General features: G+C 36.6%; 2 protein-coding genes across 14 annotated transcripts in view; both read right to left on the bottom strand.

Moving 5' to 3' along the window:
- Positions 1 to 13,010, bottom strand: part of CLOCK (clock circadian regulator) — a 138,944-nt gene extending 125,934 nt beyond the window's left edge. For 8 of the 13 annotated variants that reach the window (XR_012061551.1, XR_012061528.1, XR_012061557.1 and 5 more), the window contains exons 1-3: positions 12,564 to 12,714; positions 11,528 to 11,609; positions 7,458 to 7,612 (exon numbers count right to left, since the gene is read on the bottom strand). The gene's annotated coding sequence lies outside the window, so the exon portion shown is untranslated. Of the gene's footprint in view, positions 1 to 7,457; positions 7,613 to 11,527; positions 11,610 to 11,738; positions 11,903 to 12,563; positions 12,715 to 12,863 lie in introns of those variants that run through there. The other 5 variants (XR_012061535.1, XR_012061545.1, XR_012061539.1 and 2 more) reach the window with 4 other exon arrangements.
- Positions 13,011 to 18,869: 5,859 nt separating this feature from the next.
- The window catches only part of PDCL2 (phosducin like 2), a 33,224-nt gene continuing 26,027 nt past the window's right edge, over positions 18,870 to 26,066 (bottom strand). The window contains exons 5-6 of the mRNA XM_072943602.1: positions 22,471 to 22,679; positions 18,870 to 19,057 (exon numbers count right to left, since the gene is read on the bottom strand). Coding sequence (XP_072799703.1) covers positions 18,900 to 19,057; positions 22,471 to 22,679 — 367 coding nt within the window. The 3' untranslated portion in view covers positions 18,870 to 18,899. The remainder of the gene's footprint in view (positions 19,058 to 22,470; positions 22,680 to 26,066) is intronic.

Below are 26,066 nucleotides of genomic sequence, written 5' to 3'. Positions count from 1 at the left end.
GTTTTTCTCTTTCAGCACTTTGAATATATCATCCCACATTCTCCTGGTCTGCAAAGTTTCTGCTGAGAATTCTGCTGATAGCCTAGTGGGGGATTCCCTTATGGGAATCCCTTACATATGAAGAATTTTTTTTCTTACTACTTTTAAAATATTGTGTTTGATTTAGACAATTTTATATTATGTCTTGGAGAAGATCATTTCCAGTTGAAATTTGGCGGCTACCTATTCACTTCAAGCTTCAGGAACTTAGATGTTCAAACCTCTCCCCAGATTTGGGAACTTCTCCACCATTATTTCTTTAAATTAGCATCATACTCCTTTCTCCCTCTCTTCTTCTTCTGGGATTCCAATAACGGGTAGATTGTTTCTTTTAATGGTATTCTTTTCTTTGTCTTTTCTTTCATTCTCTTTTGTTTCTCTGGAAGGATTCAAATGACCTGTCTTCTCATTCACTCTTTCTTCTGCTTTGTCAAGTCTGTAGTTGGAAGACTTCTGTTGAACAGTCAAATGTATTTCTCAACTTGAGGATTTTTTTTAATGGTTTCCATTTCTTTGTTGAACTTCTCATTTTGTTGATGCATTGTTTTTCCCAGTTTCATTTTCTTGTCTTTTTTTTTTTTTTTTTTAGTTTAACAAATTTCTTCAAGGGGATTACTCTGAATGTTTTGCAGGAGAGTTCATAATTCTCTTTCTTTAGGGTTAGTCATTAGAGTTGCGTTAGTTTCCTTTGATAGTGTCATGTTTCCTTGATTATTCATGATCCCTGTGGCTTGCATTGGAAACTGCACATTTGAGGAAATGGGCACCTCTTTTAGTCTTTACAACATGCTTCAGCAGGCAAAGTCCTTCACCAGTCAACCCACCCAGAGATTAGGTGGTGTTCACACATACTGCTGGAGCTACTAGAGGGGCAGGCCTGGTGCTTGTATATTCAGACATCCCAGTGCTGGGGTCCAAGAAGGAGGACCCAGATATGGGACCCACAGGAGCCCATCCGGAGTCTAGTTCCACATGGGCCAGCCTAGAGCTCGGGTCTGTCAGGAACCTGTGGCCATGCTATTTGGACAGGTGCTGAGCCCAGCTGGGAGCCTGGGTTCACGTGCACTGACTGGGATCCAGGGGCCACAGAAGACAGTGCTAGGATGTGCCAGAAGCCTGGGTTCACAGGAAAACTGCCAGTAGCCCAGTGCTATGATAGCCAGCCAATACTGAGGTAAGTTGGAAGCACAGGTTCTCAGGAGCCTGCTGAGAGACTGGTGCCATAGAAGTTGGCCAGCACCAGGGTGAGCCTGCAGCCTGAGTTCACAGGAGCTGACTAGTGCTACAATGGATCAGGGTTTACATACATGTTGTAAAGACTAGGTTTACTAGGACTCTCGGAGTCTGGAGCTGAGGAGTCACAGGAGCTGCCTGGGGCCACTAGGGCTGACAGGCACTGGAGCAAGATGGGGCCTGGGTTTGCAGGAGCAAAACCGATGATTTGGCAAAGGATGAGCACCAGAAATTCCTATGCTGCCAATTTAGTCCAATGATAAAATCTTATATATGCTGATGATAATATTGTGTATAACTGCTAATCTTTAATAATTAAAGATTTTAGAAACTTAAAAATAAAGTTGTAAACATATGGTTTATATCTTACTACTTAAATAAAATGTGTTTGACCAAATAAAGCTGCCAGAGCATTAATTTTCTTAAGTGGCTGATTAGTAAGCTAGTATGAGTGAGAACTCTCAATTGGTACAAACTTGAGAATTTACATTTGGGCAACTAGATTATAATGTGGAATAATACTCCCATCTACAGTTTAGTATTTCAGTGGTGTGAAGTTAATCTCAAACTCCTTAAGGAGTTTACAGTCTAACTGGATTACAGTCAACTAAATTTTCTTTTAGATGGAATGATAAATTGCAGGGCTACTGTTATATACAATAATGTTAAAAATATTTGCAAAATATGTAAATATACACATACACATAAATAATGGATACATTAGTAGTTTCTGCACTTCATTATGTTCAAAAATTATTGAGTATACACTATGGCCAGGCACTTTACGTACTAGGTTTAACTTTACGTACTATGATTTAACAAGACAAAGTCCCTACCATTAGAAACTATGGCTTATGTTAGGAACAGAACATTTTCACTTTTATTCTCATAGTATCTATAGAAAAGTACTCACTAGTAACATCTCTAGAGAATTTCAAAATGTCAGGGCTTTCAGCAAAAGGTAGAGAGGGACAGAGGGAGCCCTAAAGATGAAGAGATACCCTCTTCTAATCTATACAAACATATGGCTTGATGACAGTTGAAAGAATAGAAAAAACACTTGTTTCAGGTTGGGTATTGTTCAAATGGTGCGTCATCAGACCCCTGCTGCATACTGTATACTATATTATTAAAGTAATTATTTTAGGGCTGGTAATCTTACTGTGGTACACCTAGGTTTAGTGACAAACACATTTTTAGAACATTTCATTACTACTGGATTTTTTTTTTATAACATGCATTAATGTTTTAGGACAAAGGCAAACAAGAAAATATCATGGACCTATTTAAAAGTAAAATTTTATACTGTGTCTTAAAGTCAATAAACAAGTCTCCAATCTCCCACATTTTCAGCAAGCTCCTTATAATTGATTTAAGTATAATCATAAAGCTCTTTAGCCATTACAATGATTTAAATTACATTCTAAGACAGAAAAGTATCCTAATGTTATTTCTAAAACACTGAATTTTAAAATGTTGAAAATAGTATTTGGAGACCAAGACTTCACAATTACTATAAAAATAAATTAGTAACACCATACTCCCTATATCTTCCACCTCACTGGGGATTTATTTTTGGTCCTTCTACTGATTTGATGTTTTCCTCTAAGATAAATGTTTAGATTTAATCCCTGTATGTTTAATGTTCTTATTTATGTACAAAATTACTTGAATCATCAAACTACAACATACTGACAGCTTCAGAGTGTCAAACTGTAAAAACCAGCTTGACCAGTCTATTTGGGAAAGTGAAAATCAAGTACTGTACACATTCAACAAACAATGTGAACTAGTCTGCCTATATGCTTTCAAGTGATAGTCTCAAATGACAGTTCAAAACCTCCTTCTCTTTTGCCCTAACCCTTATCTATTGCTCCTCTCACATAGTGAATCTGCAAAAAAGATAAAATATATTCTGAAAATAAGTAACCACAGCAATAACCAAAGCAACACGTTATGAATAATATAATACAAATGGTATCCTAAATAATCAATACCTTCATTATATAAGCAGTAAAACTTTCATATAATTATTTGTCATATGGCCTTGTTATAGCTGTCACTCTTATATTTAAAATGTTCCCTAGAAATTCCAAGAGAAATTGCCTTTGAAATATATCATAAGTCTTCAGGGGCTGTAAATACAGGTTTTGATTTTTATCTCCTGACTCTTTTGATGTTTGAAAGATGTTTATTTAGATTAAAATCTGACAGTGCTCCAAATATTTTGGATGAATCTTTTATTGACTACTGAAATCAAATTAAATATTTTTGTCCATTAAAGATATGTAATAGTAAAATGATTATAAGTAATAAAAAAAAAAAAGTCAAAAAAAAAAAGATATGTAATGTATGTCCAAAGTCACAGAGAGCTGCCTGCTATCCTCATTGCTAAGTGGAAGAGAACTGGTGCCTGAGAAAAAATTTTAATACTTTCAGTATAAATTAATTGTAATAAAATCTAAAATAAACTAGAGTGTTTTTTACTTTATGCAAAGGAATAAAGTTACACTAACATTTACTGGATAAGAAGCTATCATGCAAAGACAGTTTATAGGCTGCTTTTGTTTATACATCCTATTAGTTTCGTAGAACATGCATGTTATTGGTGTAATACATGCACATGGTTTTAAAAAAACAACTGCAGTCCTGTTATCAAGAAGCAATCTCTTTCACCTATTTTTTATAGTTTTCATATTTATCTCCACAATTATAGATAACATGCCTATGTATTTTCTGATTAGCTTCAGAGATGAGTACCACCAAACCACTCAAACAACAACCCAGCCTCCATATAAATTAAGGTGACTGGCTCCTTATTCTACTGTGTAGAAGAAAAGGTGAACACATTCTGGCACAACATACTTGGTAATGCTTGTTATTTTGTTTTTTTAATGCACATGTCTGGCATTCAATCAAAAATTACAAGACATAAACAAAAACAGCCAACTTGACCTAATTGACATTTATAGGGCACCCCATCCAACAACAGAATACACATTATTTTCAACTGCTCATGAAGCATTTACCAAAATCCCATATTCTGGGTTATAAAGCAAATCTCAATAAATTTAAAAGGATTTGTCATAAATGTATGTTTTCATCACAATGGAATTAACTTAGCAGACAGATCTCCTGAAAATCCTCAAATATTTGGAAACTAAATAATACACTTCTTAATAATCTGTAGGCCAAACAAGACATCAAAAAAGAAATTATAAAGTATTTTGAACTAGATGAAAATAAAAAATGTATATATCAGAATTTGTAAGCAATATTTAGAGGAAAATTTATAGCACACATATATTAGGAGAAAAAGGTCACAAATTAATGATCTCACCTTCTACCTTAAGAAACTGGAAAAAGAAAACAAACTAAAACCAAAGTAAGTTAATGAAAGGAATTAATAAAGATCAGAGCAGAAATAAGAAAATAAAACACAGGAAAACTAGAGGAAATTGGTTAAAACAGAAGCCAATTCTTTGAGAATCTTAATAAAATCAATAAATCTCAAGCCAGATTGATAAGGAAAATGAAGACACAAATTACCAGTATCAGGAATGATACCAAATCTCTGCATATTATACAGATATGAGACTCATGATATATTCTATAGCTATTAAAAGGATAAAAGATTATAAATATCATAAATTACTAATAAATTCAACAATTTAGATGAAATGGACAATTCCTTGAGAAATTTAGCAAATATGTGAAGAGACAGACCCATACAACTACAGGAAGAACAACCAATAGAAAAACAATGTAAGCAAACCAATGGACGATGCAGATGTTGTAATTAATAGACAAGCACTTAAATAATTATAATCAATTAGTTCAAGAGAGTTGGAGTCTATTAAAAAACCCATAAAATAGGATCAAATGGATGTTCCAGAACTCAAAAGTTACAATGTAAAATGAAGAGCACAATAGACTGGCTTGGAGAAAAAAGAAGACAGTTTTTGGTGTACTGTAAGATAGGTCATTAGAAGATACTCAAAGTAAAGTATAGCAAGAGAAAAAAAAATTTAAGAGACATGCGAAACATGCTGACAGGGTGTAACAAATGTTTAAATTAGAATCCAAAAAGGAAGAGAGAGCAGAGGCAATAATTGAAGAGATAATGAGAGAGAACTTTCCAAAACTAGAAGGCATTAAGGTACAGATTCAGAAAGCTCTATGACTATAAAGCATACAGAGGAATCACGGAAGGGCCAACTGTAAATGGATTTTTGACATTTTCAGCAGCAAAGAGGGTCAATGCCCCTAACCCCCTTGTTACTCACAGGTCAACTGAAAACATCAAAGGTAAAGACTAAGACTAGATAAAAATGAAAATCTGAATTTATAAGCAAGGACATCCAGAAAACATGATGAAGAAAAAAAAAGTAGTTTATAAAACTGCATATATTCCACTTGTTATAAAACTGTAACATGTACACACACACACTCACACACACCAAATGCCTTAGAAAATATTGAAAAAAATATTAAAGAGCTTTATCCCCCAGATTTTGGGTGATTTTTCTCATCATAGATCTTCTTTGTAGTTTTTGGTACTTTTAACTCTTTTCCAAGGAGCAAGATTCATTTTTATATAAACCACAAAACTATTTTCAAAAGAAAAAAATCAAATTGCAAATGTGAATAATGATCAGCCCCAACAAAGTAAGAGACAACAGAAAATAGAAGAATCCGATCAAGTCTAAAAAAAGGCTAATGTAAACTTGTTTCACACAATAAACTCTCCTGGTGAAACAGACATTTATAATTACAAATATACAATATTATCACAATTTGTGATGGAGACAAAAATTATCAGGTAAGAGCTGCAAATAGCTTGTTCCATTAACTAATGTTTCTCTCATTTCTCTTCTTGTTTCTAATAAAAATTTATGAAGTTTCAATAGAACTATCTAAGTTAAAGTTGTAAAATAAAATCAGTTCTAACATTTTTCATTTTAATTTGTGGGGTTTTTCCTAAATAACTTCTAATATTATTTCAACTAAAATGTAAGTGTCAACATAGAAGAAAACCAGTCAGCAGTTTTTCAAAACTGTACATGGCAAAGGAATTTCAAAGAATTACTCAATACCATGTTATCTTGGTAACATTTTCTAATAACTTTTTCTCTGTTGTAAGTCATATAAAAAGGTTAAGTACTCCCAAACTCTCTATATAAATACAAAACTTCCTTTTTTCATAACAAAAGAAAAAAGTAAAAGGCAATTACCATCAAAAGAACAGTCATCAAAACTTGAGAAAACGTTAACTTTCAAAAACAGACAAGACAAAACTATTGCATACAACTTTAAGATCGTATCTATTTCTCCTGAAAATAGTTTAACATAATAGCTTTTCTCCCCTATTTACATTGGAGGATAAAAGATATCTAGGAGTAGAATAAAATGTCACCGAAGCCCTATAAAAAAGTAATGTCAATTTTTTTGGGTGAAAGGATTCTTTCTTGGTATTTAGATTTTCCTTTTAAGGAAGTTTTTGAAGCAATCAAACTCTCTGTTCCACTGTAAAAAGAAAAAAAAACAAAAACAACAAAAAAACACTATAGCTCAAATTTTAACTGAGTGTGTGCGGACTGCTTCATAGACTCCCACACTACTTAGAAGGCTTGTTCAAGAGCATTGCTATTCAAATAATTTATGCTCTTGAAATGTAAAGTTACTTTAATACAATTCAAAGTTAAACCTACCTTAGAAAGAAAATATATCAGTATAAAACTCTTGGATTCTTCATTGCTATGGATCATTACTAGGTAATTTATCACCATATTTTTCAACAGGAAGCACAAAATTTCTGTTTAATCTGGACATTAATACAAATTCAGTGTGATTCTACTTGAATTCTAGTTCTTCTAAAGACTATCCTACTGAAATTTTTTTCAGGTATCAACTCTACCTGATTCCTAATGCTGTCACTTCTAAATGACACCATTATTTATAATTTTAAAAACTGAAAACGTGTGTCCAACAGAAAAAGATCAGTAAGGAAACTGTTACACAAACATAGATGAAAATACTACATAGCTATTAAAAAATGTAGAAAAATACTGACATAAAAATGTTCAAGATTCACTGTTAAGTGAATAGAATAGTTTGCACTACAGAAGATGTATTATGAGCCCATTCTGTAAACATCATGTATCTGTAAGTGTACATATACTTACATAATGGCCAAAAAAAAAATGCAGGGAGAAGACATTCTAGAAGATTAACAATGGCATCTTGTGGTTGTGGGAATCCCAGTGACAATCTAATGATTTAATTCATGCTCTTTGTGTTTTCCCAAGTTCTCTACATTAGGGATACAATACTTTTATACCTGGGAGGAAAGAAATTAAGAAAGAAACTATATTACAGCCACAAATGATAAATTCTTAGGTAGGTATATATGGTTTAACCCTCTTTGGTGCAACACCCATTTCTGTTTTATTTTTTAAATGCAAAACCTTGAACATGAATCAATCTGTATTTTCATTTTCTACTACTTTTCTGGGTAAAAATTAAAAATTTAAGTATCTGATTAAATGTGAACTATGAAAAAGATAGGAATTTTTGTCTTACTATTGAATCTTATTAATGTAAAAATGAAAACAAAAGATTTCTGAAAAACAAAAAGCAAGTCACATTCTAAACAATACCCTATAAAAGTAAAAAAAAAATTTCATAAAATTTTTTTGTACAAGTGATTCCTTTCTGTAGACTTCTATGACTTAAAACAATAAGCAGAACTACATCTTTGAGAAACACACACCTAAAACAGTAACTCAGAGTTGATACTATACTCACTAGGATAAGTTCAGGTAATTTAACATTTGCAAAATCAAAAACATGGAGAAAAACAAGAATCTCTTACCCACCTAATTCACAGAAGTTACAGCTAACAGCTATAAAAATGACTAACAAATGGTTGTAAAGCCATTATAATTACAGTCAATTAGTAAGAATTAAATTGCTCTGGCACTTGAAAGTATTCTATAATTCATACAACTCCACCTAGAAGTTTAGGTTCAGAAAACGAGAAAATGCAATGTCCACTGGTACAATATCTACAAAAAAACCTGCACTTTAAAAATTTTTTTACTTTATGCATCTGCAAAGAAGTGAAAGGAAACAAACAATAAAGGGTAGTTTTGTTGTAATGTGGAACTTTGATTCTTCACCACAGTTTGCTTTCACAGTTTAAAATATTTACAGCAAATAAATATTTTATTTGACACAGTATCAGAAGTAAAAATGTGGGGGAGAGGGTACATTAAATATGTGCTTTGAGGAAAAAATAATTTACTTTCAATACTACCACTGCCTGACATATTAGATGGTAGACAATAGTTAACTGGCAGAATTAAATTTCCTAATATTTCTAAAATCCTGAAATCTAAGACAGGCTGTATTATAATTATCAAATAAAAGATTATACAGCGTTTTCCAGTGGGATAAAGTAAAAAACAAACAAAAATAAACAACTATCAATTAGTGTCATAAATGCCTGCTATGAGGACACAACTTCTTACTTTCTTACCCCTTAAGAGCTAAGAGTTGAGTTTTCTAAATTTGTTCCATCCTTTCTTAACTATTTAAAGTGCTGAGATACCTACTCTCCCTCCAAACCCCATGCTCCCAAAAACAGAAAGCTGGAAAGTTTCATCCTTACAAATTTTATGTATATTTTCTGGAATCTATCATTTCCTATCTTGTGTTACAATCTTTACTCACATATTCTTTTAACCATCCTAGATTTCAAACCCACTGAGGGCAGGGTCAATTGTACTGAATCTATGTATCTCACATAGCTTAGTAAAGAGTCTTGACTAATACTCAACTTTCTGCAGACTCTTATCACCTAAAAAGATTAAGTCTTGGTAATTATTTGTAACTTGGTTAAAAAATAAAAATAAAAACAAACAACAACAAAAAACTCTAGAACTCTTAGAAAGGTAGTGTTCTGTCTGCAGGAGGCGATGGGGGTAGATGGGGGTGTGCATACTACTTGTTTTCTGTCAGTAAAGCACAAACCAGACAAAAACACCTCCCATTCCCCCTTCAAAGGCTAGATTCTATCCCAAGTCAATCAATGTCTCTTAAGGACAGAGCCTACCTAAGTTCCTTTCAGAGGACCTGGAGAGGCTGATGCAATCTAAGAGGCTTCCTAGTGGTCTGCATGTACAGAAGAATAAAATCAAAGTTTCACCTGTGTGCTACTGAACAAGTCAAAACTCAAAGAAAAACCTAGAATGAGGACCTCAAAGAGCCCTATAAAAGCCATAGACTCCAAGTCTTAGAGCTGATGTCAATCTACACCAGATACAGTTCATGCCAGTAAGACCTCACTACAAACTGTGTAAATGTACCCCAAACCAAGTGTCCCCTACAAGGGAAAATACGAGAATGTTCTAAGATGTATACCAGATGTAAAACTTTTTGACATACTCCAGGTCATCTGCCTGTCCTGTGGGTGGTGTAAGAGCCTACAGCAGAGGCATAATAACAAAGCTGACAATCAATCATGACAATTCAGTTTTCAAAATTGAAAGTCTACGTTTGTAAATAACCAGAAAAAGAACTAGAAGGTTATAAAACGTTAACAGTACTTGTCTCTGGGGAGAGATGTGAGATAGAAGTGGAAGCATGCAAAGGGCATTTTCACTTATTCTATATACATTGTATTAATTTTTCATGGACATTGATTCACTTCTATAATTTTAAAAGCAAAACTGTAAGTAAAATTTTGAAATGTGATTTTTTTTTCAAAAAGACTGAACAGACCCATATGGAATTCAAATAAAAAATAAATGCCATCTGCAGAAGTTTGGCTACTAGAGATCTACAGATCAAACAGAAATTACACAAATATTCTATCCTGCAAAATAAAAAGAAATGCTGGTAACATAACAAAAATGGCCACAGCAACTGTCACACACTACTCAACACTGACTACTTTGATTATATAATATTAGCCACCAGAAGGATTCTGAGCACCCTCCCCCTAAAATTATATACTATTTTCAGCAATCTATAAGTCATTAAAAAAACTGTAGCTCTTTGGACCAACAGAACACTGCCTCTCAGTTTTAATTCTTCATAAGCAGTACTCTCTCTATACATACACACACACACACATATAAATTTACATATCGCTGAGGGTCCTGTCTTGAGAAAAGCATATCCCAATATGAAAAGCAAACTACCTGGACAACCAATTCTACTTTCATTTTAATGGAATGTTCATATTCTCCAGCTGCTTGTCATGACAATTCTGGGGTTAAAAAAGGTAAAAGTAAAATTTTCTACAACTATGACTCCTGAAAGAAAAGGAAGAGAGGACAAACTATGCTATGAAAACAGCATAATCCAGCCACAATGCCAAATGTAAATAATATACTGTTTTAGCAAAGCAAAATATGACTAAATGTCCTTAAAAGTTAAATTTGTCTGTGACTTCAGCATCTTAAAAACCGAAGTATAGATAGCCAAACTTAACCTAAACTTTCTTTCAATTTTAGTTCATTTTCCTAAAAAATATTTTTAAAAATCATATTGAAAATGGTCAAAATCAGCATAAATTAGGGAAGAGACAAAAGCATCAGACAAAAACTACATAGCAAATTATTTTGGCGAGGAGGATTCTTGCTTAATCTAGTCTATGAATCCATAATATAGTTACAAATATTTTAAAATACACAGACATACACAGTGTACATGTCATTTCCCACCCTCCCCTCCCCAGGCCACTTACTTCTTCTTCTCCCCTACTCTTATTAGTTTTCCAGTATCCTCCCAGTGTTTCTTTACACTTAGAAAAGCAAACACAGGCTTGTATTCTTACTCCACACCTGCCCCCTTAACACACAAAGGAGCACACCGTTCTACGTCTTGTTTTTTTCACTTTTATAACATATTCCGGAGATCTTCCCATGTCAGTACGCAGAAAGCTTCCTCATTCTTTTTTTTATAGCTGATCACGATTAGTTCTACCACAACTTCCATCTATCTTCTTCAGGCCTACCTTTAATGACATTCTATTCAGTCAACTACTAACACCTGAGTTAGTTTCTCCCCCATCCCAACAAGGTCTTAAAACAGAGAAAGCAACACACTGTCTTAATTACATCCTTTTTAGAACGTTTGTTTTTCAGCCAAGTAGAAGAGGAAAAACGCTGCAAAATTTTCTCCTCTTACCACTTAAAATGAAATAAAAATCACTACAAATTAGGACGCAGTCTTCAAATGAAATTACCTTTTTTTGATTCAGGGGATCAACGTAATAACCAAATCAACACTGACTGTAAAAGTTCTTTACTTCTTGTGCTTTTCTTTCACTGTAAAAAAAAACATTGATTAAAAAAAAAAGTTAGAAAGCCTTTAAGTCGTATAGCGGGCATTCTAATAAGAAACCGCCACCTGATTCAATCTTTCACCTGCCAGGTCAGAGGCCAAGGCTTCTTTACCTTTCAGGATTCTGCTATTACCAACAGGACGACTTCTACACCAGCGAAAACACACTCAAGAATGTACGCTCTGCGACGCTACGTGCTGGAAATTACACTCCAGGGGCCAGAGCGCCAGGACCAGCTACAGACCCCGGCTTCTTAAACGGAAAGGGATCCATAAGCCAGCCGCGGCGGTGACAGCGAGTGGGCAGGCGCGGGTGGACGAAGGTTAGAAAGACCCGGCGCCCCGCGAGGAGCCCTCGAAACCCCACAGTTGCCCGAGTCGGACGCGCCGAGCCGCGCGCTCCCCGGGAACCGAGACCCGGAACCGCGACCACTAACGGGACGAGCCCACCGGCGGCGGCGACCGCCGCACGGACTGCGGACCTCCGCGCGCGGGCCGGGCGTCGGGAGGGCGGGGGTTCCCCGGAGGAGCTGGCCGCCCCGGCGCCCCATTGGGCGCCGCTCCAAACGTGCCCGAGTTGTGACAGGAATAAAGTGGGTCACAAGGCCTAGCGGGTCCCCAGCGAAAGCCCTCTCTGCACCGGGTTTCGGGCTTTCCCCGCCGCTCTGCGGCTCGAATTGGACCCTGCCCCTGGGTGCGCTCCGGCCACCCGGCGCCGCCGGGCACCCCAATCCCGCCCCTGGCCCGCAGGTAACCCCGGCGGTCCAGGAGGGCCCCGCCACCGGGGCGGGCCTCCGCCCCAACTCCCGAGAAAAGACACATTAGGGCGACAGGCAAAACTTGGGCTGCAGCGCCCACCTGCCCCTCCCCTGGCCGCCGCCCCCTGGCCCCACACACGCCGCCCCCTCCCCACTCCCGCCCCTTCCCCGCGCCCTCACCGTGTGGCTTGCAGTGGCTCCGTTTTCTTCCTTCCCCCACCCCCGTGTCTACCTGAGGTGACTCGGAACTAACAGCCCAGCTGCGTCCAGGAGACGCCGAGGCTCCCAGCACGAGCAGCACCTGGGGCTGAGTGGCGCCCCCCACCCACCCCAAAAAAATTCACCGCTACGGCCGCCCGCTCCTCCTCCCCCTCCCTTCCCTTCCCCTCCTCCACCGGCACAGGAAGCACGCATGCGCCGCCCAGACGAGCCTACCGGCGGACGCCAGGCCCCGGGCCCACCCGGTGGGGCGCCACTCACCGGGAGCGCGCACGCGTCAGCGGCCAGATTTTCTTCGCGCTCTTGCTCTCGGGGGTTTCCTTTTATAAGCCGGTAGCCGCAAGCCGCGTCTGTGATTGCGCTCCCTCCCGACGCATGCGTCGTCAGTGATCCCCGCGGACTCCGACGGCCGGCGCTCTGCGTTCGCCCCTCCCTTCACTCTCCCTTTCCCCGGCGCGTCTCGGTGCGCATGCGGCTTGCCCCGTTAGATGGCGCGGAGCTGCGGAGGGGATCCCGGGCGCTGAAGACTCCGACTCCCTTGGCCGCGCGTGTGCGAGCTCCGACGCCGCCGCCGGGCGCAGAGGGAAGCCGCGAACTCCCTGGCGCCCCCTTCCCCGCACGGGTTACTGGAAAGCCGGGGAGCCGGGGAGCCGGGGAGCCGGGGCCTGGTCTAGGAGGGAGCGGCGGGTCCGGGGAGCGTTAGCGTTAGGTAGGGGCGGCTTTGGCTTTCTCACCCTGGATGCAGGGATCGAGGAGGAGGAAGAAGAGTTCTTACATGACGGATCCAGAAGTCAAAAAGGGGGCCATCTCTCCCTTGAAAAGCGGATTACTTTGCCGACGCCAGGAAAAGAAAATTTTTCTTTCAACGTCACTTGCGTTTCCTCTCCAGGGACTCGAAGAGGGGATTTTCGAAGGAGCCTGGACCGCCAGAGCTATCCTTTCCCCTCTCCTGTAGATGCACTGTTTGGGTCGCTTCTTACTGGAGGGTGGGCCTGGGGAGACAGGACGAGCGCCCTTGGCAGGAGTAGGGAGGCAAAAGAAGGTCCGGATGTGCGCATTTGGAGTTTCTCACCTGGCCTTTAAGGAAGTATGAAGAAGGATGGATGAAGCAGTGGGGTTACACCAGGACCCTAATTTGCACCGCTTCCCTTGTTAGAAAAACGTGACTACCTCCCACTTGTCTTAGGGAGAACTTACTGTCCTTGATGTGATGACACCCTTGGTCCACATAGGAAGACACATTAAGTAGCTGAAAATTACTGGAAAAGAGGTCTTTACACTCCTAAAATTCCTAGTTTTCATATTTTAATGAATGTACTTTGGATTTGAAATAGAAGCCATTTTCTTGTTTCAAAAAATAAAACTTTTGGCTATAAAATCCTTCAGGCTAACATTCATCTCAATAAACATTTCAAATTCTAGCTGTGTGCTCAAGAGAAAAAGAACATCAAAATTGAGAAACTTACTCAGATCATTCACCTGCGGATTTTTCTGTCGAGAGTGGGAAAGCATGATTTGCTAACTTACTCCATTATACAGCAGACAAGATTTTAGTAGACATATTTTCCTGCTTAGCTTTTATTCCCTATTCTGATAATTTCCTTTGAAGTGCTATCCTTTCTTCACTCTCAGTCCCTATGGCTGGGGCAGGACTCTAGGGGAAAACATATTTGAGTTAATCTTCTGCCTTTGGCCATAACTTAACCAAGAAGGGTGCTCACTCTTTTCCAATGAATTTAAGTCTGAAAAAATGGAGGCCTAAAGCCATCTTCCTACTTAATAGATTCTGAGAAAGAAGGCAGTGTGAAAAAAAAAAGAAAAAAGGCAGATTCAAAATAGAGATGTGGCCTGAGGCATGTTTGATGCCCTGAATCCAACGAGAACTAGATAATTACAGAAATGTCAGCTAAATTGGTCAATAAATCCTTTCATGTGTTTATTTTATTGCTAAAACAAATGAGAGGTTTTCTGTCACTTGTGATGGTAACAACATACTGGTAGCAAGAGAGGAGGCAAGATTAATAATACCGATAAAGTAGGTTGCAGCCAGACAAGAGGGTTTAAATGCTTTTCCCAGGTTGTGGCCGTTTGGATTTTATTCTAGAGAAGGTGATCCCTCTTATTCTCCATCATCTAGAACACATATCTTCAAAAATACCTTTGCCCTTTTTAATGATTCCACTGTCCTCTTAGTCACTAGGAACAAATTATGTTCATCTTTGACTCCCTCCTCTCTCACTTTCTGTATTTAATCATTTACCAAGACCTGTTGATACTCCCATTTTTCTGCTCAGTCTTCTGCCACTGCTTGAGCATTTCTCATGGCTCAGTTCACAACTTCCCTTTCTCCCCATATCTCTCCAAGAAGAAAACTGTATCAGATATTTTTGATAACTTTTCCAACTACGAGATTGCACTTCTCCCTAAAACAAAAACCCTGCCTCATAGTTTCATAGACCCTAAGTTTGTCCCCTAGCCTAATCATGGTCATAATACCCTGTTTGATCTGGCCCCTGCTACCTCTCTAACCTCATGTCCTACCATTTTCTGTTTTTCGTAACACTTCCACCCAGAAACTTCCTTCAATTCCTTGCTAATCGCTCTGTATTCTCAGGCTTTGGCACATGGTGTGCCCTTGACTGGACCACCCTCCTACCTTTTCTCATGGCTGACTCCTCCTCAATCTTGTCTCAAAGTTCTAACTATCCTATTTAGGAGGTCTCCCTTATAACTCTCACATGCCCCCCTCCCAGTACCCACAGTTATTCTCTATTAGTGCACTCACTATTTTTTTTTTGATATTTGTTTTCTTATCTATTAACTATCTTCCCCACCACCACCATCACATGGTAAATTCCAGGAGGCAAGAACCATGTGTTGTGTTCACCCCTGCATATGCAGAATCCATTTCAGTACTTGAATTAAACTGAATGAATGAATGACATGAGAGATAAAACATGCTAGAAGATTTTTAGGCTCATTCTTATATCCTAAATTAAGATTGTAGGAGGATTACAGTGTTGTCAAGAGGTAAACTTAGCAATGTGTATTAAAGTGCAAAGGAGAGAGAAATTGAAAACAGTGAAACACTAAGTACTGTGTTAGTAACTGAGTATTTGAGTACCCACAAGAATATGTAATATTGTAATGGACACAGCTAACACCTAAATAAGAGGCTGCTGAGTGAGGTTCAAAATGGGAACAAAGAACATGAAGTACTCATCCTCTAAATAGCTGCCAACATTTGGGGCCAGATAACTTACTCCTTTAGCCAGGACTAAAAGCTGTCAAAACGACCCAACATGGTCAAAACCTCCAACCCCTACTTTCAGGCAATATAAGCAGAGAATATGGGAAAAGGAGGATGAGAGAATCATTGGAGCCATGTCTTAACTAAATTCCTGGAGAGTACTATGGCTTTTCATTTCCTATTTATCACTTACCTATTCTGAGTTAAGTAAACAAGGCTCCAATAGAATCAGCTAGAGAAGAGATTGGCATCTCATGCCTTGTGGATTTGTTGATATGCCCTACATCTACGTAAACAAGAAGACAGAAACTTGGCGAGAAACAAATGGCCAGGAAGAGGGTTAAAGGAAAGCAATGTGCACTCCTACAACTTGGCATGGCAAGGATGTGTAAGTTTCTCCTGGGTCCATCGATGATGTGTAGAAAGTACCAACCAGGTTTGAAACATCTTGACACATAAGGGGAAAAGAAATTCTAGCAGCTAGCAGCTGGGTATACTTCTAGGAATGGGAACGGAGAGAGATCAAAACAGAGGGCACTCTGCAAACTGATCTCTCATATCAAGGAGCTTTACCATGGAGAGGCTGCCTCAGAGTTTCTAGGAGAACTCAGTGTGCTCATTAAAGAGTGAGCATTCAGATGCAATATGGATTGTACTTACCCAGTTAAGAAAAACTTATCCCTTTCTTCCCTAATCTCCCTCCCAGTTTCCAATACCAGAGGGAATGGACCGTGAAAAGAGAGGGAAATAATTGGCCAAAAACAAACTCCACTTTCCATCTTCAGAGTTCCTGAGTCACAAGTTCAGCCAGAGAACACTTGCCTCGGAACTGAGATTGGACTTTTAAACCAGACAGACTTTTAATAACGAAAAGTTTGAAAGAAGTGTTAAAGAATCTGCTCAAGATGTCTTTAAGGGGTTTGCTACCCAGTACTGCTTAATCACCTAAAGATCTCATTAAAACAAAAATTCCAATTCAGTTAGTCTGGGATGGGACCAGAAATTCTACATTTCTAACAGGCTCCCTGGGGATGCTGCTGATTTGAGGACCACACTTTGACAAACAAGGCTCTATGAAGTAGGTAAGGGAGTTCTAACAGAGCATGGTTGGCAGCAAGAAATAAAGTATTAGGTTGGAATATATGAAATATTCACTTTTGTAGGTCAAAAACAGTTTAATATTTTCAAATTCTAAAAACATTTCACGTTTGTATCCCATGGAATAAAAATTCATTCAATAAAATGGGATACACAATATTAAATATTATGTAATTTCCCCACATTCTAACAAATATTTATACCCTATTTAAATGAGAATGTAAAAAATGAAGTAGGGTATGAAGTAGTACTGACCTGTGTTGGCAAGCATGAATACTTGCTAGAAGAATGTGTCTGTGTTTGTGCATCATTTGAAAAAGGCTGAGGCTGGAATCAAAACCAGCTACCTCCAACATGCTGTAATTCTATGATTTTTACAAATGTTAAAGTTTTCATGAAACTTGTGAATAAAAACTACTGCCACCTGGTGGATTTGAATTAAGAGTTAAGAAATCTGTGTCTTTTTATTCAGCAACCTTAAATACTATTAGTACTACCTTGTTAATTTTAATATAAAAAAAAGAGAAAATAGGAAAATGTATATTTACTTAAAAGATTACATTAGGGGAATCTTTATTTATATGCAGTAGATGGCATTAAAGTTACATTTTAACTTAATGATAATATGGCTTTTCCTTTCATTTCCATAACTGTTTTATCCTGAATAGTTTATTCATCCATTTGTTAGAGAATTTCAGGAGTTGGACCCTATACATAATTCTCTTATATGTGTGCATAAAGCTATAATACAGACCATTGTGTGCAACTCCCAACTTTCCTTCCCTTCATTCCAATTAGTATATTTTTAAAACCCCTTCTTTGCTCTCTTGGAAGAAAGAGGTCTTTCTAATTCTTTCCAAAGTTAGATCATTTGATGTTACCTTATGTGAAATAAATTACTATTACCTTCCTCAAGTCCGTATTAACTTGCCTTCACTTCGCCATTCTCTGCAGCCGCTATAATCCCTACCCACCCCGAGGAACAGCACAGCCTCTTCTGACTCCATGTTCAACTGTCTCAATTCTCACCGATTTATTTTTGTAATCTAATCATTTAAACTTAGTCTAGATTTCTTCACAAACATTAGTGAGTATCTATAATCAGAATGATGGGTCATCAATGCAAACAAAGTAGAAGAGTAAAATCTATTATTGAACTACTACATGCTAGATTTACCACCATTTTCTCTAAATGTGATGTTCCTTACTAAGCCAAGATAAAAAAAATCCTGCAGGTTTTCTGCAGCATCCTAATTGTATGTTTTCTCACGATGAATTCTTCTGTGATTACTGTGAAGACATAGGTGAGCCTCACAATATATTTTTCTCACTTCTCATGATTTAGAAACTTACATGTCATACAGTTCTAGATTCTACAGTCTATTAGTGGGACTACTTAGTATTTTCTAATGATAATAGAACAACTATTAAAAACAATTTAATAAGTGGAGATAATTCTTACGTACTTTTTTAAATTGCATTTTTCTGTTGAGTGGTTAGTTTTGATATAAGATTTTAAAGAAAAAGCATATGGTCATAAATTTAAGGATTTTTCACTCAAGCCCCTAAATAATAGACTTTAATATCTACTGATGTAAATTAAATGAAATCTCATGGTGCTCTTTCATCATTTTCATTCATAGGCCTCTTTGAAAGTGAGCAGGCAACACAGAGGACTTGGAATATGTTCGTTTTTGTCCAACAAGGATCAGAAAAAGGATAAACTACAGAAAAACATTAAGGGGGTTCAGTACAAATTCCGGTTTTGTTGGAGGCAATGAATATTCAGAAATAGCTATAAGTTTTTATAATGACATATAAGCTATAATTCTAATATAAAAAAGAAATAAAATAGATCTATGTATAAATTTTCTCATCTCTGACTATAAAGGCAGTGACAAATAAAATTTTCCATATAGTAACACCTTAAAGCTATTTATTAAATATTTCTACTTGGTATCATCATTATCACTGTTTGAACTACTAGTGTCGTCATAAATAGAAGTGTTTCTAATTGAAGATACCATCACATCCACAATGCCTTTTTTGGGATTTTCTTCCAAATCAGTCTGTATTGCTCCAACTTCTCCTAGCTTCCATTCAAGTTCTGCAATAAATAGCCCATTAAATCAGATAAAAATCTTGGAAAAAATGAAAAGAAGAATTTTTCATCTATATGAAACAGAAGTTGACGTTAATAAAATTAATGTGGAAATGATATATTTAGAACTAGATTATATGAATGTACTACAATATCAAAATATACATTGGATACAGCAAAGTTATACTTAAAGGGAGAAATTATGGTTAAAATGTTTATTTTAAAATGCCTGAAAATAGTGCTTTGAAAGTTCAAATCAAGAAGCTAGACAAAGAACAATACAGTAAACCCAAGCAGAGAGAGGGATATGATGAAGAGAATACTTTAGCAAAAGTAGAAAAACAAAATCAGTAGAGGTGATGAACAAAATCAAAAGTTGGTTCTTTGAAGAGACTAATAGACACACCTCAGGCAAAAATGATCACAAGAAAAGTAAAGAGATTAAGTAATATAAAGAATTTACATGGGGCATAACCAAGATTTTAAAGCCATAAGACTACTATGAAAAAAATTTATGCCAATAGTTTTGAAAATTTTAATGGGAAAATTTCAACAAAAATGTGAATTACAGAAAAATATCCAAGAGAGAAATCTGAAAAGAACTGAATGGATAACCAAAATCCCCCATCCTGGCAAATTCATGATTTTGTTAATGTATTCCTAAGTACTATACAGATGAACAGAACATTTATGAAGAAAATTACAAAATACACTTATGAGGAAAATTACAAAATATATTACATTACATAATGTAATACAATTGACCCTTGAACAACATACGTTTGAATTGCAGGGGTTCACTTACATGTGGAATTTTTTCAATAAGCATACTACAGTGCTACATGTTCTGTGGTTGGTTGAATCCACAGATGCAGAACCGCAAATACCATGGGCTGGCTGTAGAGTTATGGGCGGACTTTTGACTGCACAGGGGTCACTGCTCCCAACCTCTGTGTTGTTCTGTTCAAGGGTCAACTGTATATGCATACATAAATACATTACATTTATGAGGGAAATTACAAAAAACATAAAAGAAGACCTAAATAAATGACAAGCTAAATCTCGTTCATGGATAGGAACAGTCACTATTATTAGGATATCAAGCCTCCAACAAGTGATCTATAAATATAATGCTAGTAGGTTAAAAATGGGATTTTTCACAGAACTTGACTAATTCCAATATTTATATTAAATTCTGAAAAATATCTGCCCCACTAGAGACAACTAGATTATTATAAAGGTATAGTAATTAACACGGTGCTGTACTGAGGGATAGACAAACAGACCAGCGGAACACAGTAGACTTCTGAAAGAAATTGAAGCATTTTTGGAACCATGAAAAGTGACATAGGAAACATTAAAACTCAATGGGGGGAAAACACCTTATATACATTAGGGTGGTTACTATTAAAACACACACACACACATACACACAGAAAATAACAAGTGTTGATGAGTATGTACAGAAATTAGAACTCTTGAGTACTGTTGGTGGGAGTGTAATGGTGCAGCCACTGTGGAAAACAGTATGGATATTCCTCAAAAGATGAATGTAGAATTATCATATGATCCAGCAATTCTACTTCTGAGTATATACACAAAAGAATTGAAAGCAGGGACTAAAACTAATTATTTGTACATCCACATTCATAGCAACATTATTCACAATAGCCACAAGGTAGAAACAACCCGGGTGTCCATCAACAGACTAATGGGTAAACAAAATGTGCTATAAAAACATACAGCAATATTAGTCAGCCTTAAAAAGGAAGGAAACGCTGATACACACTACAACATGGATGAACCTTGAGGACATTATGCCAAGTGAAATAAACCAGTCACAAAAGGATAAACACAGTATGATTCATTTATACCAGGTACTGAGAGTAGTCAGATTCAGAGTTAGAGAGTAGCCAACGGTGGTTGCTGGGGGTGGGGGGGACAGGGAATTGTTTAAGGATGTGGAGTTGCAGTTATGCCAGATGCAAAGGGTTCTAGAGATGGATAATAGGGATGATAGTACAACAGTGAAAATATACTTAATGTTACTTAACTACGTACTTAAAATGATTAAATAAAATAACTTATTTATTTATAAAATAAGTCCCGGGTATGTAATGTACAGTAGAGTAAGTATAGTTAATAATATTATATATTTTTAATGGTTAAAATGGTTAATTTCATGTTATGTGTATTTTACGACAAAGTTTTTTAAATATAACAATTTAAAAAAGCATGGACCAGGTGACACTCTATTCATGACAGTGATTTGCTTAGTGAGGCAGGGAGGGGTATGGGACTAGGAATGGAAATATAGGTAACCTCAACTGTATCTGTAGTGTTAATTTCAACAATAAACAAACAGCTGAGCTGACAAATGAACAAATGTTCTTATTTGTTATTTTTGGTAACAATTGCATAATGTTTGCTGTATTATTGTCTGTACTCTTATGTATTCTTTTAAGTTAGAAGGATAAGGTACAAACTGAAAAAACAAGGTGGTAAAACAAAGAGGGGACTTAAAGGCTGGGAGAAGGAAAAGGGAGTCATTCTGGAACAACTAAAGTACTGGAGGTGAGGCCAAAAACAGCTTTAGTGGAATGAGAGAGTGAAAGCAATGCTGTTCAAAATAGCTATTCACCATGGCTTTAACATGATAATAAAAGAAAAAAAGTGTAGTACTGTAGAATTAAAGCAGTTCTAAGAAATGACTAGATGAAGGATATGGCCTTTGAACTATGTTAGGAAGTAAACATTATTAAAGAAGGTGAAAATATGAAGTCCTATGCTGTGCACTATGAAAATAGTGGTAAACATAGTCCTTGTACCTGTTAGAGAGACAAAACTGAAAGGGAATTGACTAACCAATGATATCTGATAAGACACGAAATAAGTTGTATAGGGAATGTATGCTACATAAATTCAGGAGAGAAGATGAAGACAGATTATAAATTGGTCCAGAATCACATAATAGAATAAATGGAAACCTAGGGGACCCATAAAGAAATAGGGTTTGTAAGGAAGAATAAAGAATGGTAGGGTATTTCAACTAGAGGAAAAGAGTAGGAAACAAAGTACAAAGGCACAAATGAACTGTGTCTGGGGTAGTGAATGAAGACCAGCCTGGCTGGAGCAGAAACTAGAAAGCATTGAAAAATACAGTTGCATAGGTGGGCTAAAAATCTCAAGCAGATGATTTTGAATTTTTTATTTGAAACAGTGAACCATTAAGGATTTAAGCCAGTGGGTGTTATGCTAAGAGTATTATTGTAGGAAAATTAATCTGGAGGCATATAAGAAGAAACTAGACACAAGGAGGAAAAAAACTTACGTTTTATGGAAATAAACTTTTATGATATTTGTTAATTTATAGAAGTTTTCACCTTTTTTTTTACAAATTTTGAAAATAACATAATTACCTTCTAGCTTGAGATTTAGCCCTCCACATTCTATAATTCCAATCAATTTGCCTTCTATCTGACCATTTTTATAAACAAAAATTGTTGGTAAACAATTGTCATGGTAGTGTTGAATACAGCTGTTCACGATGGCTTTAAGAAATTTAGTTTCAGGAAACTTTCTTGCTAGAAGACTAAGATGCTGGTTAACCAACAAACACATTGGGATACTAAAAAGAAAAACAGTGCATACAACATTTAAAAAAAAAAACAAGACAACTCATCTCAGTCTAATAAAGTAAGTGAAACATCTCCATGACAAAAATATATCTTTAGATATCCTTTCAATACAAGAGCATATCAACTGCCATCCTCTATTGTTACCTTTAGTAATGATGAAATAATGAGTTCTCTGATTTTTAAATTATTTTATTTTAAAGTTTATTTTATTATTATTATTTTAATGGAGGTACTGGTGATTGAACCCAGGACCTCGTGCCTGCTAAGCATGTGCTCTACCCCCAGCCCTACCCTACAGTAATTTTTGTTACAAACATTGTTATAGCCTAGGAAGCTTGCTACCATGGTAATTTGATGCCTAGCTGAGGTTGACCACATCTGACTTAGCATCAATTTAATTGAGCCAGTTTATAGAACCCAAGAGGGAGGGAGGAAAGAGAAAAGAAAAAAACTGGACACATTTAGGGAAATCTTTAGCAATTCTGAACTGAAACAAGAGGATCCCAATTCTTATCATCATGGGTTTATTTCCACATGAGATAATCACATCCAAAGTTCTTATTTCAAACTTCCTTGAATTCTTTTACTCTAACAAACTTCATCCACCCTTTTCTCTGACATGCCATGTCCTGTTCCCCATTATCCAGAATTATTCCTCATCAGAAATTTAAAATCAATTGGAAATGTAACCCAAACCCGCAATTTCTCCAGCTCTATCACTTAACTCTCATTACATTCATGCTCTGATTAGTCCCTTCTCTTCCAGTCTATCACTCACGCACAGCTTTATCAAATTCTTTCAAAGCTAATCTTCTATCCCACACTCCTTCCATTTCCAATGGGATCTTCCTCCATTTGTTATTCAGCTTCCCTACTCTCCTGTTCTCTTAATCTTTTCTTCTCCACTTTACATAAACATATCCAAGTTACTACATTTTTTAAAAAGTCCCTTCCCATTCTCTCCCCTTCTAATGACTACTCTCTCTCCTGGTCACAGCCCAGCAAAAAAGATAATAAAAACCTCTATGCTCTGTTTACTTCCCTTCTTGAAAAACTCTCCTTTTTTGACTTCTTTGATAACACTTTCTATTAAATTTCTTTTTATTCCTTTGACTTCCTTTTTCTGTTTCTATGCCTCCAATGTAGATATTCCTTATAATTATGTCCTGGACTCTCTTCTCATCCTAGACACATTCACTGGGCAATCTTATCCATTCTGATATCAACAGCCGATGAACTTAATCTCCCCTCTGCCCTCAACCAAAAAAAAAATCTGATCTTTATCCATATTTTCTTAAAAAAAAAAACCTGAATTCAGTAGAAGTGTATCTCTCCTTTGTACTCAGTTCCTCATCATTTATATGGAGCATATTTGAAATAATAGTGTATGAGGAAAGAAAGGCTAGTGTGTACTCTTAATTAGGGAAGATACTTTGATCAGACAAAATTAGTACTTTTTTCTCTTGTATTTTCAAAATATATATATATACACATAATGTTTAAATGGCCTCTTGCACTATACCATAAAAGCTTCTTATTCTGCTTTGTATCCTTAACTCCTAAAACCTGTCACACCCACAGTCGAAGGTGAAGCTCTTGAAGGTGAAGTAACTGAGTGACTCACACCAGGGCATACTGCCTATTCTAGGCAGGTGGTGATCCTCCTGGACTTTGTCTACCTTTTCCCTCTACGCCTGTTTGTGCCAACTGCACATTTTATTAAAAATTAGCAAATAAATAAAAGTGCAACAGGAAAAATAATAGTTCTTATGAAAATCAAATGTATACTCTGGAAAAACTTGATAAAGGTGAACCACTGAGAAAAAAAATGTTTAGTTCATTGTAGATTAGACAGATATAAATGATCAGGGAAGAATACAGATTTCTGCACTCAAATTGCTTTGCACGTATGTTTGAGTTCTTGCTCCATTTTAAACACACCCTGATAATGGAAATCAATGATAATGTACTAGGTTCTTATCAGCACCTGGGGAAAGACTTTGTATTTTTTTTGTTGTTTAGACTTTCTTTACCAATTTCTAGCTTTTATACTTAATACATTTGCTTACCTTATTTCACACACACACACACAAACCCAAAAAACAAAACTCAGCACACTGGATATAGAGGGAACACACCTCAACACGGCAAAGACCTTATATGACAAGCCCACAGCTAATATCATACTCAACAGTAAGAAGCTGAAAGCCTTTCCTCAAAATCAGGAACAAGACAAGGATGTCTCTCGCCACTTTTATTCAACATAATATTGGAAGTTCTAGTGAAAGTAATTAGTCAAGAAAAAAATAAAAGGCATCCAAATTGGAAAGGAAGAAGTAAAACTGTCACTATTTGCAGATGATGTCATCTTATATATAGAAAACTCTAAAGATGCCATCAAAAAAACTGTTAGAACTAAGAAACAAATTCAGTAAAGTAGCAGGATGAAAAATCAATACACAAAAATCGGTTGTATTTCTATACATTAATAATGAACTATCAGAAAGAGAAATAAAGAAAACAATCCCATTTATAATTACATCAAAAAGAATAAAATATCTAGGAATAAATTTAACCAAGGAGGTGGAAAACATGTACTTTGAAAACTACAAGACATTAATGAAAGAAAGTGAAGAAGAACAAATAGATATTCTGTGCCCATGGATTGGAAATTAATATTGTTAAAATGCCCATAATACCTAAAACAATCTACAGATTCAATGCAATCACTATCAAAATACCAATGGCATTTTTCACAGAAATAGAACAAATTCATCTAAAGTTTGTGTGGAACCACAGAAGAACCAAATAGCCAAAGCAATCTTGAGAAAAAAGAACAATGCTGGAGACATCATGTGCCCTGATTTCAAACTATATTACAAAGCTTTAGTAATTGTAACATTATGGTATCGGCATGAAACAGACACAAAGATCAATGGAACAGAATAAAGAGTCCAGAAATAAATACCCACGTATATATGGACAATAAATTTATGACAAAGAGCCAAGAATATGCAGTGGAGAAAGGACAGTTTCTTCAATAAACAGTGTTGGGGAAACTGGACAGCCACATGCAAAAGAATGAAACTTGACCGCTATCTTACATTATACACAAAAATTAACTCAAAATAGATTAAAGACTTGAATGTAAGACCTGAAACCTTAAAACTCCTAGAAGAAAACATAGATAATAAACTCTTTGACATAGGTCTCGGAGATGATTTTTTGGAATATGACACCAAAAGTGAAAGCAACAAAAGCAAAAATAAATAAGTGGGACTACATCACACTAAAAAGCTTCTGCACAGCAAAGGAAACTATCAACAAAATGAAACGGCAACCAATTGAATGGGAGTAAATATTTGCAAATCATACGG

The sequence above is a fragment of the Vicugna pacos genome, chromosome 2 (genome assembly GCF_048564905.1).
Source record: "Vicugna pacos chromosome 2, VicPac4, whole genome shotgun sequence".
Taxonomy (NCBI): domain Eukaryota; kingdom Metazoa; phylum Chordata; class Mammalia; order Artiodactyla; family Camelidae; genus Vicugna; species Vicugna pacos.
This window is presented reverse-complemented; position numbering and strand designations above follow the sequence as displayed.